The sequence below is a fragment of the Eufriesea mexicana genome, unplaced genomic scaffold, assembly GCF_001483705.2.
Source record: "Eufriesea mexicana isolate 0111107269 unplaced genomic scaffold, ASM148370v2 scaffold107, whole genome shotgun sequence".
NCBI lineage: Eukaryota > Metazoa > Arthropoda > Insecta > Hymenoptera > Apidae > Eufriesea > Eufriesea mexicana.
The window spans coordinates 622,450-638,601 of record NW_016908335.1 but is presented as its reverse complement, the minus strand read 5'-3'; the positions used below and the strand labels follow the sequence as shown (position 1 = coordinate 638,601).

Sequence of the window (16,152 nt, the reverse complement as noted above, 5' to 3'; positions counted from 1 at the left end):
CGAATTCGCTGACTGACACACAGCGGGGGATAGAGGGGAATAATTCCCGGATCAGCTCGGAAAGTCAGCTCGGAAACGCTCGCAGACTCTTCGGTTTTTCCGCGGCTGCGACGCAGCGAGGAAAGAACGATTATTTTTAATTTAACGCGACTCGGTCGTTCGCGACGAGCCGCGAGGGAACGGAATTTCTTTCGAGTTTCAACCGGTGTTCTTTTATTTGCCGCGCGAACGAAATTCGCGGAAATTTTATACGGAAATAATTACGCGCCCCGGGGTCGAGTTACGCTGCGAATCTAATTCGACAACGGCGCAGGCGCGCGCGCGCGCTTTGGGCCACCCTGGCTGAACGAGCGTGTTCAACTTTGTCACAGAGAAACTCCGTTGTGCCCCCTTTCATCTTGCGTTTCTGTTTCGCGGCCGAGTGACGTTCGTTCGTTCGTTGGCTTTTAGAAAATTACCCGAAGCCATGGCGATTTTTTTCATTTTTTTCTGATTAACGTTTCGTTACTGGACACGCGTTTACCCCCTCGGACGGTTCCCCGAATCCGATAGTCGGTGGAGGACTTTTTCGCAACCCCCGCGGGTCCGCGACCGCGTGGCGGATGATAACGAAGGTATAATTGCGACGTAGCAGTGCGTCTGGGAAAGGGCTCTCGGCTCGTCTCCGCGGAAAATTCTCGGCCAGCCGAAAAAGGAGGCGGATTTGGCGGCAGAGGCGAGAGAGCCGTCTCTTTCTGGCAGGTGGCTGCCACGGATGCAGAAGGCAGCGGGGTTAGGCTAGGACGGATGGGGCCGGCTGGAGTCGGTCGTTTCTCTCTTCCCGTAGGTTTCATGGTTTGTAAATATTACCTGCCACGATACGTCTGCCGAGTTTATGCTTGGCTTGGTTGCCGCGTAACCGAGAGCCGTGTGATACGGGGTGGTAGCAAGCCTGGAAACCGGCGCTGCGAGCAGAGGAAGAGGGAGAAGCAGAGGCGAACTCACCGAGTTTTTACCCCATTCTGGAGTCTGAGTGCCTCGCTCCGCTGACTCTCGAAACGGGTTGCACAGCCGGGTCCTACACACCACCACGTTTTCCTTTACCCACCCCCTGCTACTCCGCCGCCGCCTCTTTCGCCACCACCTCCTTCTCCACCGACTATCCCCCTCTAACCTATCTTTTTCTCCGGCACCGGTTTCTCGTTCTCTGCGTCCTTGCTTCTTCACCCTCTTTCAGGCCTCTGCTCTCTCGCCAACCTTTCAGCCGAGACCATCAACTTACGCGGAACGCTGGTTCATGGCCGGATTGGGACAGCCTCGAGATTTTGGATAAGATACCGCGACCCTTTTAAGTCTTGCAAACTCTCCCGAGCTCTCTCTCTCTCTCTCTCTCTCTCTTTCTTTCTCTCACCCTCTATAGCTCTTCCTCCATCGGTTCGGCGATTTTTCTTGCGTCGATTAACGACTCCGTGGGATGGGCGAAAAAGAAGGACAGTGTCATGCGGGTTTGCCATCGGGGAAGAAACGACGGTACTCCATCGAGCGAGCTAGAGTCTACGATTCGGCGGTTGTTCCTCGGCCGGATCGATGCGAACGTTCGCAAAAAGGGGGCATGGAAGTGCGACTCGTTTCCCTTTATTTCCATTTTCCCTCCGTCTCGTCTCCTCTCTCTTGTCGCCTAGAAAAATTCGCCGCAGGACAACGCGGTTTTCCCTCTTCTCCGCGCGTCTGCGCGACGATCGGCCGCGTTTACATCGGGTAATTATCGCGGACCTCGTCGAGCCCGGACCCCCTATTCTTCGCGAACCCACCGCGAACGCCTGCTCCGTTTCCCTTCTGCCTTCGATTTCCATCGCGACCTTTCCGGGAAGCTCGCGGATCTATAGCGCCGCGACGGTGGCCGCTCTCTCGCTATCGAGATTTTTTTAATTAAGAGTTCAGCTCCGCTTCATTTCGAGTCCGTCCGCTTTTATCCGGCTTTCAACCGGCTACCGTGAAAGTTGATTCCGCGGCGACGGGTATCAACATCTCGTAGCCGTGGTCGCACAAAGCCTCTCCGGATTTAATTCCGTGGTATCGCTGCTGCGCCCTCCATTTTGCCTTACACCCTCGCCGCGCCACTTAACAACTTTCCTTCCTCTCTCTCTCTCTCTCTCTCTCTCCCCCTTTCTTTTCCTTTTTCTTTTTCTTCTTCTTTCCCTCTTCGCCTTTACCGCCCGTGTCCTTAGCCAGCTTCCAGCGCGTAGACAATTATGTCGCGCGCAGACCGCCTTCAGGAACGGACTCGCTTGAAGAGCGAATTCTTGCGGCTCTCGTTAATATTCGATATCATCTCGGTTGGGACAGTCGCGGACGCAGTAGTACGTCCCACGGTACGTCAGACGTTAGAGTAGCAGCGTTACGCGTAGCTCGGCTAGCCGGCTAACGCGGTGTTATCGTAATTATATTAAACAAACAGCACGGTTAATAGAATATTCCAGCAGGGGCGCGTCGTTCGTTTCGAGAATTCCGCGGGAAATTCCGTGCTGTTTGCTCGTGGAACATGCACATCCGAGGTCAACATTCTTAGTCGAGCGAGAGTAGTACGTATCTCGGTGTACTCGATACTGTGGAACGGGCTTGGCTATCGATTCGGCGAAATAATTCAGTCCACGCCGGTGAAACAGCGCTAAACGCGACGAGTCCGGTAAACTCTCCGCCTCCTATTAAAAACAATCCGTCGAGCGGGTCGGGCAAACGATTGGAAAAACACGGGCGGTTGCTCGCTGCAAGGGGTCCGGCTGCAAGACGAACTCGTCGAATTTCTTCGTCCCGATCGACCCGGCGAAATAACGAAATCGCGCGCAGCCTGCGGCGTTTAATTGATACGCCGTGAATTTATGGGGATGGTATCGGGCCATGGGTTAGGTACCGTGGGTACCTATGAAGTCCGGGTTAATGAAGCCCCGTTTAACGTTGTTACGTTTACCAAAGTTCGGTTATCGAGGCTGCACATTGTACACCGCGGAACAATGAAAGGGAACAGACGGTGATTTACGCGGAAACGAATCGATGGTCGGGAATTTTCGGCGTATCCGACTGTTGGCCCGATGGGAATGCATTTCTGTCGCGAGCGCGGAAGTATCGCCAAGTATATGGAAGTAAAAACGCGGTAGGAAATGGATCGTGGTCGGAAAGCCGGGCGGCTCGGAGGTTTTCAAGAGCGGCGAATCCGACCCTGTCGGCCCCAGCTTTCGAGCCACGCTTTCGAGCGGCTGGTTGTTTGCGTGTTTCAGTGGTGAACCAGCGTTACGATCCGGAAGTGCAATGTCCCGGCGGTTTCCTCGGCAACAACGTACTTATGCGCTGCAACGTGCCCAGTTTCGTTCGAGACCACGTCACCATTACGTCTTGGCTGCAGGAGCCTTCCTTCAACATCTATCCGTCCACGATGGGAGGTGAGCACCGCAACCCGGAGGTTATCCTCTAATGACGCCTCCTCGTAAATAATAACCGGGTGAATTCTCGCGAAACGAATATCATCGTCCTACCGCTTGTTCCCGCGAATTTATTCACCATCCCGGGCCGAGATTCCACGAAGATGAAAATCACTAGCCCGTGCAAACTTGCTCTCTAAGCTTCGTATAATCGCGCAGACGCGGTGTTCGGAGAATCCATCGCGGGTAAATATCGAGCCCGGTTTCAAGAATCCTTCGCTATAATTGAGCGGATTCGAGGCAGGTCGAGTAACGTTTGCCGCGGATTAATCGGCCTCTCCGATTCGCGTGCCTGTTTCGCGGAACGCGCTTGCATCCTAGGGTCCCTAGGACGATCGCGCGCGTTGAATCTGACTCGGTTCGCGCGACGCTCGTGGCTATCGCGGTCGGTCGCTATTCGATAACGGGAATAAGAGGAAAAAATGGCAGTAGCCTTGCGTTCCGCCTTCGGACACCGCGCGGAACGTTGGCATTGTCGGGTACGCAGCGCGGAAAGTTTTCGCCGCGAGCGCTGCGAGCCCCGTTAACGAGGCAAACTTCGTTAATTACGAAGGAGTTCGATCGACGTGTACGCCGCACGCCGAACGCGTTCGTCTAATATACCGGTCGGATCTGTTGATACACTCGTCAATCGCGGTAAGGCGATCGATAGAAGAGGAAACTTTCGTCGTTGCGCGATTCGAGCGGATTTCAAGTTGAACGAGCTCGAGAAACAGTCGCGGAAAAGCAGCGCGATCGAATATTCGTCGGCGCCATCTTGATCGAGATTTTCTTTTCTGTCCCCACAGACGGCAAGTATCACATGCTCTCGAGCGGAGAACTGATGATCCTGAACATCACGCGGGAGGACGCGGAGCGAACGTATCGCTGCAGGACGCATCATCGGCTCACGCAGGAAACGGTCGTCAGCAACAACATTGGAAGACTTCAATTGACCGGTGAGTGCGTCAATACTTGCATAGTCTTGAAAAAATATACGTAGGATTAATGCTAGATTAATACTTTGACTGCCAGGTTGATCACATTTGACTGGTCACGGTTTCTCCTGTGACGTCAGGGTGGTCATTGTTGACCGGAGCGCCTGAACTACTTGAACTACATTGAACTACATTGAACTACATCGAATGAAAATTGACGGTTACCGCATTTGGAATATAACCGCTAATTAGAAGATACTTTGAATAATTAAAAATTTTTGTTAGAACAAATCTTGCATCTAGCGATGCACTTCCGTGGCATTCTGAGGGAAACTTGTAATTTCGGCGTGGCAGTCAAAGGGTTAATCCTATGCTAACAGAGGTCTGCGCGTCTGATAAGCAACGACTCCTTTTTAATAACAAAACAGATTTATTTAACTAAAATATTACGCTGGGTTTCGATAACGCACATTGTGCTTCATCCGCGCCATTGCACCCTTATTTTAAGTCTAACACACTCTCTTTTCACACGCAAGCTCTCTATTCGTTGATCACTCACGGTGGGCCAGGTATTTCAGACATTCAGACACGTTCCTAGACTTTCGTTCATTGCTTGCACTCAACCGGGTCATAAATATCTCATCCGTACAATTCCTGCGCGTGATCATTCACTCCAGATGTTACCCTAAACGTCTAAGCCGGATCCGATACCGCTCTCAATACTGTTTCCTTTGCTAGAGTCCTTCTCAGCTCACGATACCACGTGTATATAAAAGTGGACATCGACTGACTTCTCGTTTAGGATCATATCACATTAGAAATGGATCAATCGGTTCTCTAATCGCGTATTCTTCAGGGACAAACACCCGAGCTTCAACCGATACGCGTGTTTCAGCGACACCCTGTATAGCCCGGTGCAAGCACGAATAAGGTAACGCGTCTTTTGAAACTCATTCGCGGTTCTCTGTGGTACGATCGAAGATTGGAGAGTCAAAAGCACGTTTCATCCCGCGATACACGAGGTAATTAATGGACGCGTAAAGAGGTCCGCGGGGAATTTACGTAGTTGCTCTCGTTTACATTTACGTGGATTTTATTTCGCGATATTCCGCGCGGCGCTTCCGTCTGCTTTAAGGTTATTAAACTCGAGGAACGTTTGAAGGACTGTTTAGAAATACTTTGCGAGAGCGAGGCCATGTCAAAGACTCACTTGGCTCCCGCTGCTGATGCTTTATGTAATAATTGTGGAGTAAACAACGTCGCGGACACGGTTTATTAACAAACGGCATCGCGGGACGAAGATGGCGCCCGGGTCTAACGCGCGTTTAATATTTCTTCGTCCGTTTACGAAAGACCGAGCTCGACAACGGTAAACAGGGGTGCTAGGCAAAGGGGTGGAAGAGGGGTGTAGAGAGGAAACGATATTTCCCGTCCGTTAACGCGCTTTCTTCCGCCGGTTTCGCTCGTATTCCGCCGCGAAAGCTCGAACACGTTCCCAGCTCGAAGCTTGGCAAAGGCCCGTTAACCCGGGCTAATAAAGTTTTAACGCGGCACGAAGGGGGTTGCAGCGCGAACCGACGACGGTATTAATAAGGGTATCGAAAGAAGAGGAGCACCGTTCTCCGCAACTCGACAGAGATCCCATCGACGCGAGAAAGTTTCGCCTTTTTCGCCACCACAAGCCGGCGAGCGGGTACTCGCCGATGCAAACTTATTATTGCAGCCCGACGCGATATTTACAAATTTCTCCCGACAAACCGTTGCATATTCATGAGCCCCGGTTACTCTTCACCCGGAGCGTCAGATGCCGCGGATTTCCTCCCTCGATCCGCTCCTCGTCCACCCTCCTGATGGATCGCTTATCGAGGCCTCTCCGAATCCGATGGATCTTCGTCGAGAGCGTGAATCCGTAATTGGATAACGACCAGCGTCCTCTTAGTCGGAGGATCGAGATATTCGCCCCTTTTCTTCTCCGCCCTGCGTTCCGTTTTCGTTTATTCCTCTTTATTAAATTTTTAAAAACCTCGACAACGGTGCTGCGAATGGAAGAAAACGAGAGGCCAGCTGCCTCTCAGAGGATACTCCCTCGAGTTTCAAAGTAGAAGAACTGGATTTCGTGGATGGTCGCTTCGATTTCGATTAAACGTTTCTTGGTATCCGCGAGTGATCTGCAAAGAAAACAAGGTCGCGCGGGGGGGAGCAAAAGGCGAGAGAAAACACGCGGGAAAATCTTTTCCCAGCTTTGCTTATCGTCGCCGATTGTCTTCGTTTCATTGGCGGTGGAAATTGCCGGCGAAACTTTTGTCGCCACGCGTCGCGTCGAAATTGCTCTTTTCCCTGCTCGTATATCTCTCTCCAATTTCCAACGTTTCCCAATATTTCCGAATAGTTGGCAATATTTTCGAATATTCCCAAATTTCCTCTCACTCGCCTCGCGTTTAACGCTTCGCTTTATCCCGTAAATAAGCCGGCGCGGTAAATAGTCCGGGTCTTCTATTCTCGTTGGCTGGAAGGGATTTAAGGCTTCCTCCCAGGAGATTCGCGTAAAAGTGCAAACGTCGTGTCTCGCGCCGGCAAACATCGCGATATTACACGCTTGCGAACCCGCGATAAACTCGCATCTCTGCCGGCGGTGCACGCGCGATCGCGATTCGATGTTACGCGTTTAGCAGGGCTGATCGATCGGCGGCCGGATGGTAGCGGGCCGCGCGTGAATGGGAAAAAGGCTTTCCGTCTGCGAACGAAGTTCAGGGCGGTTCATTAACGGACGGGAAGCAATTAGACGCCTTATTTCGCGCGGCGTGGATACCAGCCGTCGATAGCGGCGTTTGACCGAGCTGTCTAGGATTGTTCCCCGGGTCGCGAAATTTCCACGAAACTTACCTCGTTCAGGGTTAGCCTGGCGCGCGGAATTGCCTGCCGAATTAAATCGAACATCGCTTGAATAAAAAAAAAAGGAAAAAAAGAAAATGAAGGAAATGGAGAAAATATTGGAAGCCAGGAAACAGGAAAATTGGCGAATTTAAAACGCGTGCACCCTTTGGAACGCTTTTGCCTGCGACGCAGCGCGGGTTCCGTCTGCTCCGCGTCGTGGAAATGGAAGCACAGCGAAGGGGTTAACGAGGCATCGCGGATGATCGACGGTCGATCAAAGTAAAAATTCTCTTAGCCGCGTAATTGGCAGGCTCGGTGCGGCGAGGCCCGCGATCGAGAGGCGGTCTGAAAAGGTTTGCCGGTGGTTCGAGCGGAGGCTGAGGCATCGCTTGTTACCCAGGCGAGCCGCCTCCGCGGCGTAACGTCTGCTTTGGGGGTTAGCTGCTGCGCCAGCGAGGCTGGAGGAGCGCGGCGGGAAGAAAGGGAAAATATAGAGGCGGAAAGGCGAAGGAGACGAAGGCGGGACGCGGAAAAGAAGACGCGGAAAGGGGAGAAATCTCCACTCGAGCCGGGCTAACTAATGATGCTTCTCTTCACATGCCACACCTACCCTCCAGATTCGCGTTGAAGCTTCAGACGTGCCTATACGCGATGCGTGCGATGCGAGAGAAGGGGAGAGAAAAGAAGCACGCAAGACATTCTGCACGTTCTTCGCTGGCACTTTTCCCCTAGCAGCACGTGACCGATCCTCCGCGCAGAAAGCGTCATAATTCATCGCTCGTTTCCTATCCGTCCCCTTATTCGCGTTTTTCCCTCGTTTCCTTTTTTCGGTTCTGCCCTCGGATCCTCGTCGTACCTGTTTTCCTTTTTTTCCCCCTTCCTTTTTCTCTCCTTTCCTCTCTTTCTCCCTTCTCGATCGCTAGCGCTCTCTCCGTATATCGACCTGTCATTCAGTCGATAAGTCTGCGCAGGCTGCCGGGGAATAATTAATACACCGGCGGCTTAATCGCGAGCCACGGATCCGCCAGCAGCCTCTCGTAATCACCGCGAAGGTAAACGAAAGTGCAGCGAAAATTGGGTTCGCGATAACGCTCGCCGGATAACGCGCCGCGTCTCGTCTCGGGGGCTCGAACCGGCGCGACGTGTCGCGATTCATTTTTAATCGTACTCGTTCCGCCGCCAAAATTATTATTTAAGCTTAATCAACGTTATTACGGCTGCCCGACGATTATTGCGCAGCGCGACACGGCACCGGACACCCGACGTACCCGACGTACACCGACGCGACGAATATCCGCGCGGACGCGGCTAATTCGAGGCGGAGCTGGTACTTCTTCACCGCGATTTATAGGAGCCGCGCGTTGCGGGGCCCGCAAAGACCTGTCCGTACACGGAGAGGACGCAGAGGGAATACGTAAACGGAGGCGGAAAAAGCGGTAGTCGGGTCTGAAATGGCGTCCGTCATTCGTCGCGTTGGTCGTGGATTTTCGCGAATGGTATTTAACGATACACCGCGATGGGCGAAAAGCGTGGAACGGAATGGAACGGAATGGAACGGTGAATCGATGGCCGCCGCTGGGGTTGTTTGCGATTCGCGAGTACGTTTTAATGGAACAGGGAGGAGTCTGCGGGCGGTCGCAGACGGTCGTTGACGGTCGTTTGTCGGGATCGACGTTACGCGAGATACGCTGAAACTGGGTGATGTTTACCTGGCGGGATCGTGGGAGCGGAAAGCGGGCGAGCAGGGAAAATTCGCGTCCCCGGAATTGTTTAGGATTTCTAGATAAACACCGGGAAATACACCGGCAGTCTTGTGTACGCGCGCTATCTAAACAGTGATTACCTCTAACCGGATTGCAAATTATTATTAGTCCGGGTAGAGCGTTACGGCGCCGGAAACGATACGTCGGGCGCAAGCACCGCGTAATTGTTGGCTTTACATACGCTCGCCGAAGATTTGTTTGCGATAATTGGTTCCTCGTTTAACTCGCGATCCGGCCCGGTCTACGCCCGCCCCGGACCGATCCATAACGACCGTATATTCGATATTTTTCCGCCAGTCACGCGACCCCCGGCCCGGACCGTTTAATTTATGGAAAATAATAATAACAAAGTCGTCCGGGCTGAAATAACTTGCGGCCTGTTTGCTCTACGTGTTCTTCGCGGAACGAGCCTGCAGCGTAGGAACAATTTAGATTATCGGGAAAGGCGGAAATATACTACGCGGGAGATAATGGAGCCGAATGGGCGGAGATTTTATCGTTCTTACTACTTACCCTGTCGTTCCGGCTTGTGGTCAACGCGCATGTAAACGGAATTCGCCGAGGTCGAATTGCTCGGAACGTAACTCGGGCCAGACGTTATTACGAGTTATTAGCGAAGTAATTTATCAGGAATTTCGAGCTACTGGCGGAAAGCCTTCATTTCTCAACCATTAAACGTATCCACCGCTCGCTCCTCTGTTGCGTCGCGCCATTCTGAAACGAACCAGAACGAACTGAGCGATAAAATCTACGCTTGTTATTAAGGGGTTACAACGCAAAGGAATGGTTGTCAGTGGAAATGGTGGAAAAACTGTACAGATCTTTATTAAACTGGCGAACAGTTAGAATTGATCACTTTGGAGTCACGCAGGTCACAAGATGTGTCCAGAAAACGGGAGACAAAAGACAAAACGCAGGAAAAGGGATCGTCCCGACATCGCTAGGATATTGAGTTTGCTTTACTGTTTAGTTTTCACTGCAATACCTGTAAAGGAAATTAGGAAAGATCATCCACTTTCGTCTTCCTACGCCTTCGATCTTTCGACTGTTCGCGATGACCAATGTTTCGTTAACCAGACGAGAGTAGATCCAGAGTAAATCCCGTTCGATCGAGTTCAAATTTTGACGGAGAAACGAACAGCTGTCGCGAAGAGCTCCCGATTCTTTCGGCCATTCGTTCCGACTCGTAATAAAAGCCGGCCAGCCCAGGGGCGGGATAGAAATTTATGCTAAGCGCGCTTACATACTTGGGAACTTAATAACGAAGTTGCAGAGTGTGCTCGATCGTTTACATATTCCGGACAGTCGTCCATCGTCGTTTCTTGGCCCGCCCTCGGTTTGGAATACACCAAATTAACCGAAAACTCGAGGCACGGCGATTTTCCCGGGTAACGAGCAAACTTTTTGAAATTATCCGTCCGTTGCGGTGGAAAATTCTCGAATGCCATTCACGGCTGGTCACGTGTTCCACGTCCTGGAAATAATTCCATGCAAAACGTCGCCCTGTCGTACCTCCCTCGACCATCTCCCTCGCCCTGCGATCCGACCCCACGCTGCTGCCAGTGTTCCCCCGGAAAGCTCGGGATTTTCGCGAAAGCTCGATCGCTGCCGTAAATCTAGGCTGCGATGAAAATCTACGCGAGCCACTCGACGTTCCGCTTTCCCGGCTTCGCGCGGAAACGCGTTCGGCTGGCATCCATTGCCGGTTAAAAGCCGCGCAGGCCGCAGGTCGCAGGTATCTTGCATTCGGCGAGAGTGTCGCGTAACGCGCGGTAATGCAACGCACACCGGTGTTAAATTGCTCCGCGAGCCACGCGTTGCGCGTGACACGGCGTCGCGTGTCAGTCGGTCGCGGCACGCGGAAAAACGCTCGAGCGGTTATCGGCGAGGATCGATCGCTTGGCCACAGAGTGTAGCCGAAGCGTGGAGACACGCCGATGGATCGGGTTCGGGCGGATTTGGAGGCAAGTTGAACCCGCGCGGAGGCAGCCGAGCCAAGCTAATGACGCGATATTCCCATGGTCGATCGGCGAAAAACGTTCTGCTTTAATTACACCGGGCATCGTTTTCATCGCGAATGCACGGCCCGTTTTGTTGTAATATTCATTACCGCATTATTACGATGTCCCGGGCGCACGCGGCGCCGCTAACGCGCTCGTTCCTCTCGCTGCTTCGCTCCGAGCATCGCTAATTACGCGAATATCTGTTAATGAAATCTTAATGAAACGAATGGGTTAATTGCGATTTCATTGACAGCGGCGGCGAATAAATACCAGCCGGTATCGGGTCGCGCGTTCGTTCGACGTTCGTTCGCCGTTCGTCGGCCGGAAGGGTGAAGGAGAGGAGAGACAGGGGAGATGTGCCTTAATGGTGCGCGCCGGTGTGCCAGGCGATTTGAAATTCTCCGCCAACACCGGCACGAGATATGTACATCGCGGTTATCTGTCCCTTTACGGTACGCCACGTCGCGAGACGAGCCACTATCTGCGACCATAATTCCCCATTAAACGTCGCTCTGACGCCTTCCTTTCCTCTTTTTCGTCCTCTCTTCCTCCTCTCCCGGTTCTTCTTCCTCCATTCTTCTTCACGGCCTCCGTCTTGCCTTCTTCCCACCCCTCGTCTGCGTCACCGCGAAGAACCTTTGTTCCCGCGTTCCTTTTTTCAGCCGACGGCTATTTATGACACGCCGTGGAAAACATTTCCCGTATATCATGGAACAAACTTACATGAACTCGTCCTGAGGGAGGCGGAGGTGCAGCAACGGCAACAGGGGTTGGCATCGCGTCGCTGCCGCAAAGTAACCCCCGGCTCGGCGCGTGTACGTGTGCCACGCGTGGCTGTGTCTCGCCATGGAACACGCCTGGACCATCTCCCAGGATGTATTTCCTCCTCCGCTTCCTTTCTCGACCGTTGCTTTCCTTTCCCCTTTCTTAAATCTCCGGCGATATTGTCACTATCAATTTTCCAAACAATGTAATCCAATACCGTTTCCCGGGCTCTTTCCTTGCCTCCTCGTCCTGTGCTCTCTTCTTCCGTTTCTCGGCTATGGACTTGCTCGCGCGTCCCTCCGCGCGTCGCTCGAGAACGGGCCAAGATCGCCGTTCAGCAGAATTTCATTTCGCGATATACACCAGTCGGCGTTTAATCCCGGCGCTGTTTCATTAAACCCAACCTGCGCGGGACCGCGAGCTCCTTCGCTCCTTCAATTTCGTCGGCTGCCGGAATATATTTCGCGTACAGCGCGGCGAAAAACTTGCGCGAACTCATCTACGACCGGATGGCAGAGCCGAAGGAGAAGCCATGGTATCCGGGCGGCGGAATATTTCCGGGAAATATTCGCCGTCCGTTCTGCCAAGGTTGTCGAAAATTTTACGGGGAATTTCGTCGAATTTCGTCGAATTTTCACGAATTTTCGCGCATTTTTCGCAGACAAGTCGGACCAGCACGGAGAGAGATATTTCTCGATTGTTCCGCGCGACGTTTTCCGCTTTGTTCCGTGATTCTCCGCGTTATCGTTAGAGGATTTATGCCATGCCTTTCTGCTTTTTCTGCTTGCAGAGATACGCAGCTCCATGCCGCCGATGATAAACGAGAAGGTGGTTTACATGTCCGCGAGGCTGAAGGACACCATCGTGATACCGTGCGTCGCTTATGGCAATCCGACCCCTACCAACAGGTAAGAACCTCGCTTCTCTGCGAATTCGTAGATCGAGGCTCTCGTAAATTCACGGTAAGATAACATTCTTGGAAAGCAGCCCTGATCAGTGAAGGAAAGTACCACTGGGTACCACGCGCGAATCTCGCAAGTCAGCCTCTGCGTCATCCAGCTTCCTGGACATCGCGCGACGCGTGGAAATTACTCCACTTTCAGTTTGCAGGTTTACGACGCGACTACCCCCTGAGAGTTTTCCCAAGATTTCCCGAGATTTCCCGACATTTGTCGAGATTTCGAAACGTGACACGCATCCAGCCGGATCAAACCTCCATGACCCTGTTCTCGCGGTATTCGAGGTCTTCGAGGATGAATCTATCGTAGGCCTCGCCTCGCATCTTGTTTCCACTTATCTTGATTACGCGCGGCATCTCCGGTCGCTTTTACCGAAACGAGCGCCGCAAGAAACGAGTTATTGATCCTTTTGCCGAACGGAATGCGGTTTCGTTGCCACAAAGTCCGTTTAATTCCCCGCTTTCTCGGCGAGCGACTAACTTCTCCTTCGATCGCGGGGAGTAGGTATGTCGCTCCGGCTAGGAAAAGTGGAAAGACCGAGAAAGTACGCCGCGTAGCTTGAAAGAAGACGAGGAACGGACGCGTCCGGGCGGCGCCATTTTGGTACCGCTGCGACCGAGCTACGCCAGCGAACGCATTCCTCGTTCTCGAGCGGAGGAAAGAAAGCAGCTTCTATCGGCTTTAATACACCGTGCCGCGTTCGATAAAGCAACAAGGCCGGGAGAAAAGAGCGTTTCCCGCGGAGCGGGTCGCCCCGTAATTGCCGACTTTCGCGAAACAGTCCTCGTGTACGGTTCACTTACGTTGCAAACAGTTTCCCGATACAACGAGCCGCGGGGGTGCAGCCGGCTCGTATCGGGCAAGTTTAATTGTCTCGACGCCGACGCTCGGAAAAAGGGACCCTTCTCGCAGGTGAAAAATATTTTGATCGATCGACAAAACTTCCCCGGTTGTCTGCCTCCTCGAGGGTCTCGCGAGGGCGTCCCTGGGTTAGATATCGCCGCGCGAACGGGCGTTTCGCTCTTCGCTCTTCGCCGTCACCGATTTCCTACCCTCCGAATTGCTTTCCACTCGTTTCTTCTCGAGATCCCGTGTAAACGGATGCCCCGGCGCGCGATTAACCGGCAAACGAGCATTTACTTTGCGCCGTGGTCGAGACGCGTCGCCGAGTAATCCGCGCCGATGCTGCGCGCCGATTCGGGGTGAAGACGGGTAAATTGAGGATGGCTCTTGGGATTAATAAGACATCCGGCCGCGTCGTGGAATTATCGTCGACTCTTCGGGCTTCCGTTAAGTTCCGTTAAATTCCGTTGAATTTCGTTGAATTTCGTGAAATCGTTGACGATAATCCCCGACGACAACGCGATTCCTCGGCGTGCCGGCCGGGGATTATAAACGAGCGCGTTATCGAAATGTAAAAGTTTCAATTTCGCCTCGCAACCCGTATTCCCTCTTCGCCACTCCATTTTAGAACGCGTACCGAGCTCGAGGAGCGGTGTTATTCCGCCGGCGAATCACGCCTCTCTCGCACTCTTGGTCTTTCGCTAATTCAACGAGAGGTAAGCTGGACGCGTTGTTTCGTCACGGTACAGCGATTCCATTCGTTCTCCCGCCGCGAGAGTAGTCGCGTTTCAGAGATTTCGCGATTTCGTTTGGACAGGCGGCCGGGTCGAGGCGTACGATAACAATGGCGGAGCAGCCGAGATCTCGGCGCGGGCCATTCGTCGCGAATTACGCGCGCTCTCGGGTCCGAGAGATCGCTGTTTTTCTTCTATTAATGCTAATTTCAAACATAGCCGAGTTATTTCGCGCGTCGGAGGAATCTTCGCGAGGGATAAACGAGGATACGATAGTCCGCGCGAGGAAGAAATGGCGGACGGTTGCAATCAGCTGGACAGCGTCGTTTCGAAGCGGAAAAGTAACGAGAGTGCAAAAATTCGCTCGTTCTCGATCGGTCGATCGACGCCGATGGAGCTTCTTCTCCAGTAGGCGGTTCATAAGTTGCGAACTCTATCCTGCGACTCGGACTCTGCCGGCCAGCCAACGAATCCAATAAACCCGAGGAAGAAACGAAACGACCGGGTAATCAGACCAGAGAATTCGCGTCGTGACACGGAGGAGGTACAAAGGGATCGCGATTGCGGTCCTCGCGTGTAAAGCGGGGGAAGGATAGACCCGGTGAATTTTCTCGTTGATCGTTTCGCTTGCCGTGCGAGTCACCGAGCGCTTACCGAGGCAAAGAGATCGGAGGAGCGTGGTGGAGAAAGAGGATGAAGGAGATACGTGATACAGAAACAAAGAGGAAAAAGAGATCGTATTAGGATGTTAATGTATTTATTATTCGATTGCACGGCTGGAAAGGATAAGGAGCGAGATGAACGAGTGCGACGAGGAAGGAAGAACCTCTCCGACTCAACGACCACGAGGTTATTAAACGTCAAACGACCTATCCTGACCTATCCTGTCCTGTCCTGTCCTGTCCTTTCTGGCTTCAGCTATTCCGAGGCAAAAACGGAAAGAGTCTGAAAAGCGGAGAGACGTCGTGTCCCCTGTACGAATCGCGTAATTAACGGTCGATTCTGTTCCGCCTTCAGCGTCATCTGATCGCGTTCGCACGACGGATTACCGAAAGTTTCCTCTCGGGTGCTGGCGATTCGTAAGATCGTCGAAACCACGCAACGCGTGTCACTCGGGGAGGAAAATTCGAAGAACGGGACCGACTCGCTGCCGCTTTATCGGCAATTTCCCGTCAGGAATGTACGACAGGCGTAATTAATTCCGCTGATCAGTGTCACGGGGTCAGCTGCGATCGATATTCGGTAGGACGTCTGGAACGAGCCTCGTGACCCCTGTTTCGGGAAATCACGCGTAACTCGAGCGACTCGCGGCTAATCGATGTCGTAAAAATGGCGAAGAGGTGCGCGGGAATGCACCGACGCGAGTCGTAGATACCGTGGATACGGCAAGGTGACTGCTGCTGGAAGGTATATAGACGCGAGGAGTGTATGGGTAGTGCAAACAAACCGACCGCTGATTACAGAGACTGCTTCTGACAGCCCATCAAATATTCCGCATTTACGTGTACGTCGACGTCACTGAGTATTCCGTGCCTGTGTTCATCGTCTCCTGCTCTCATCCCCGTCTTCGTTCTCTGTCCCTCTCTCTCTCTTTCTCTCTCTCGCGTGCAGGCTCTCCTCCGCCTGTTCCGCTGCCTCTTCCGTGGCTCGACCGAGTCGTCGGCGGAGGGTACGCAGCCATACGGTGGTGGCAAAAGGGAGAAAGAGAAGGCGGCAAAGGATAAGCAAAAGGATCAGAGGGAGATAGCGAGGGTGGAAGGGGGAGGGTAGAGTCTGAGGGTTTGCCAGCGTGGTACAGCTTCCATCTCTGGCTTCCCTCGCGCTTCCTCCTGCCTGTCC

General features: G+C 52.9%; 1 protein-coding gene across 2 annotated transcripts in view; it reads left to right on the top strand.

Moving 5' to 3' along the window:
• LOC108555349 (Down syndrome cell adhesion molecule-like protein Dscam2) overlaps positions 1-16,152 on the top strand; it is a 134,181-nt gene that overhangs the window by 52,544 nt on the left and 65,485 nt on the right. For both annotated transcript variants that reach the window (XM_017910957.1, XM_017910956.1), the window contains exons 3-5: positions 3,255-3,416; positions 4,244-4,393; positions 12,568-12,685. In XM_017910957.1, coding sequence (XP_017766446.1) covers positions 3,255-3,416; positions 4,244-4,393; positions 12,568-12,685 — 430 coding nt within the window. The remainder of the gene's footprint in view (positions 1-3,254; positions 3,417-4,243; positions 4,394-12,567; positions 12,686-16,152) is intronic.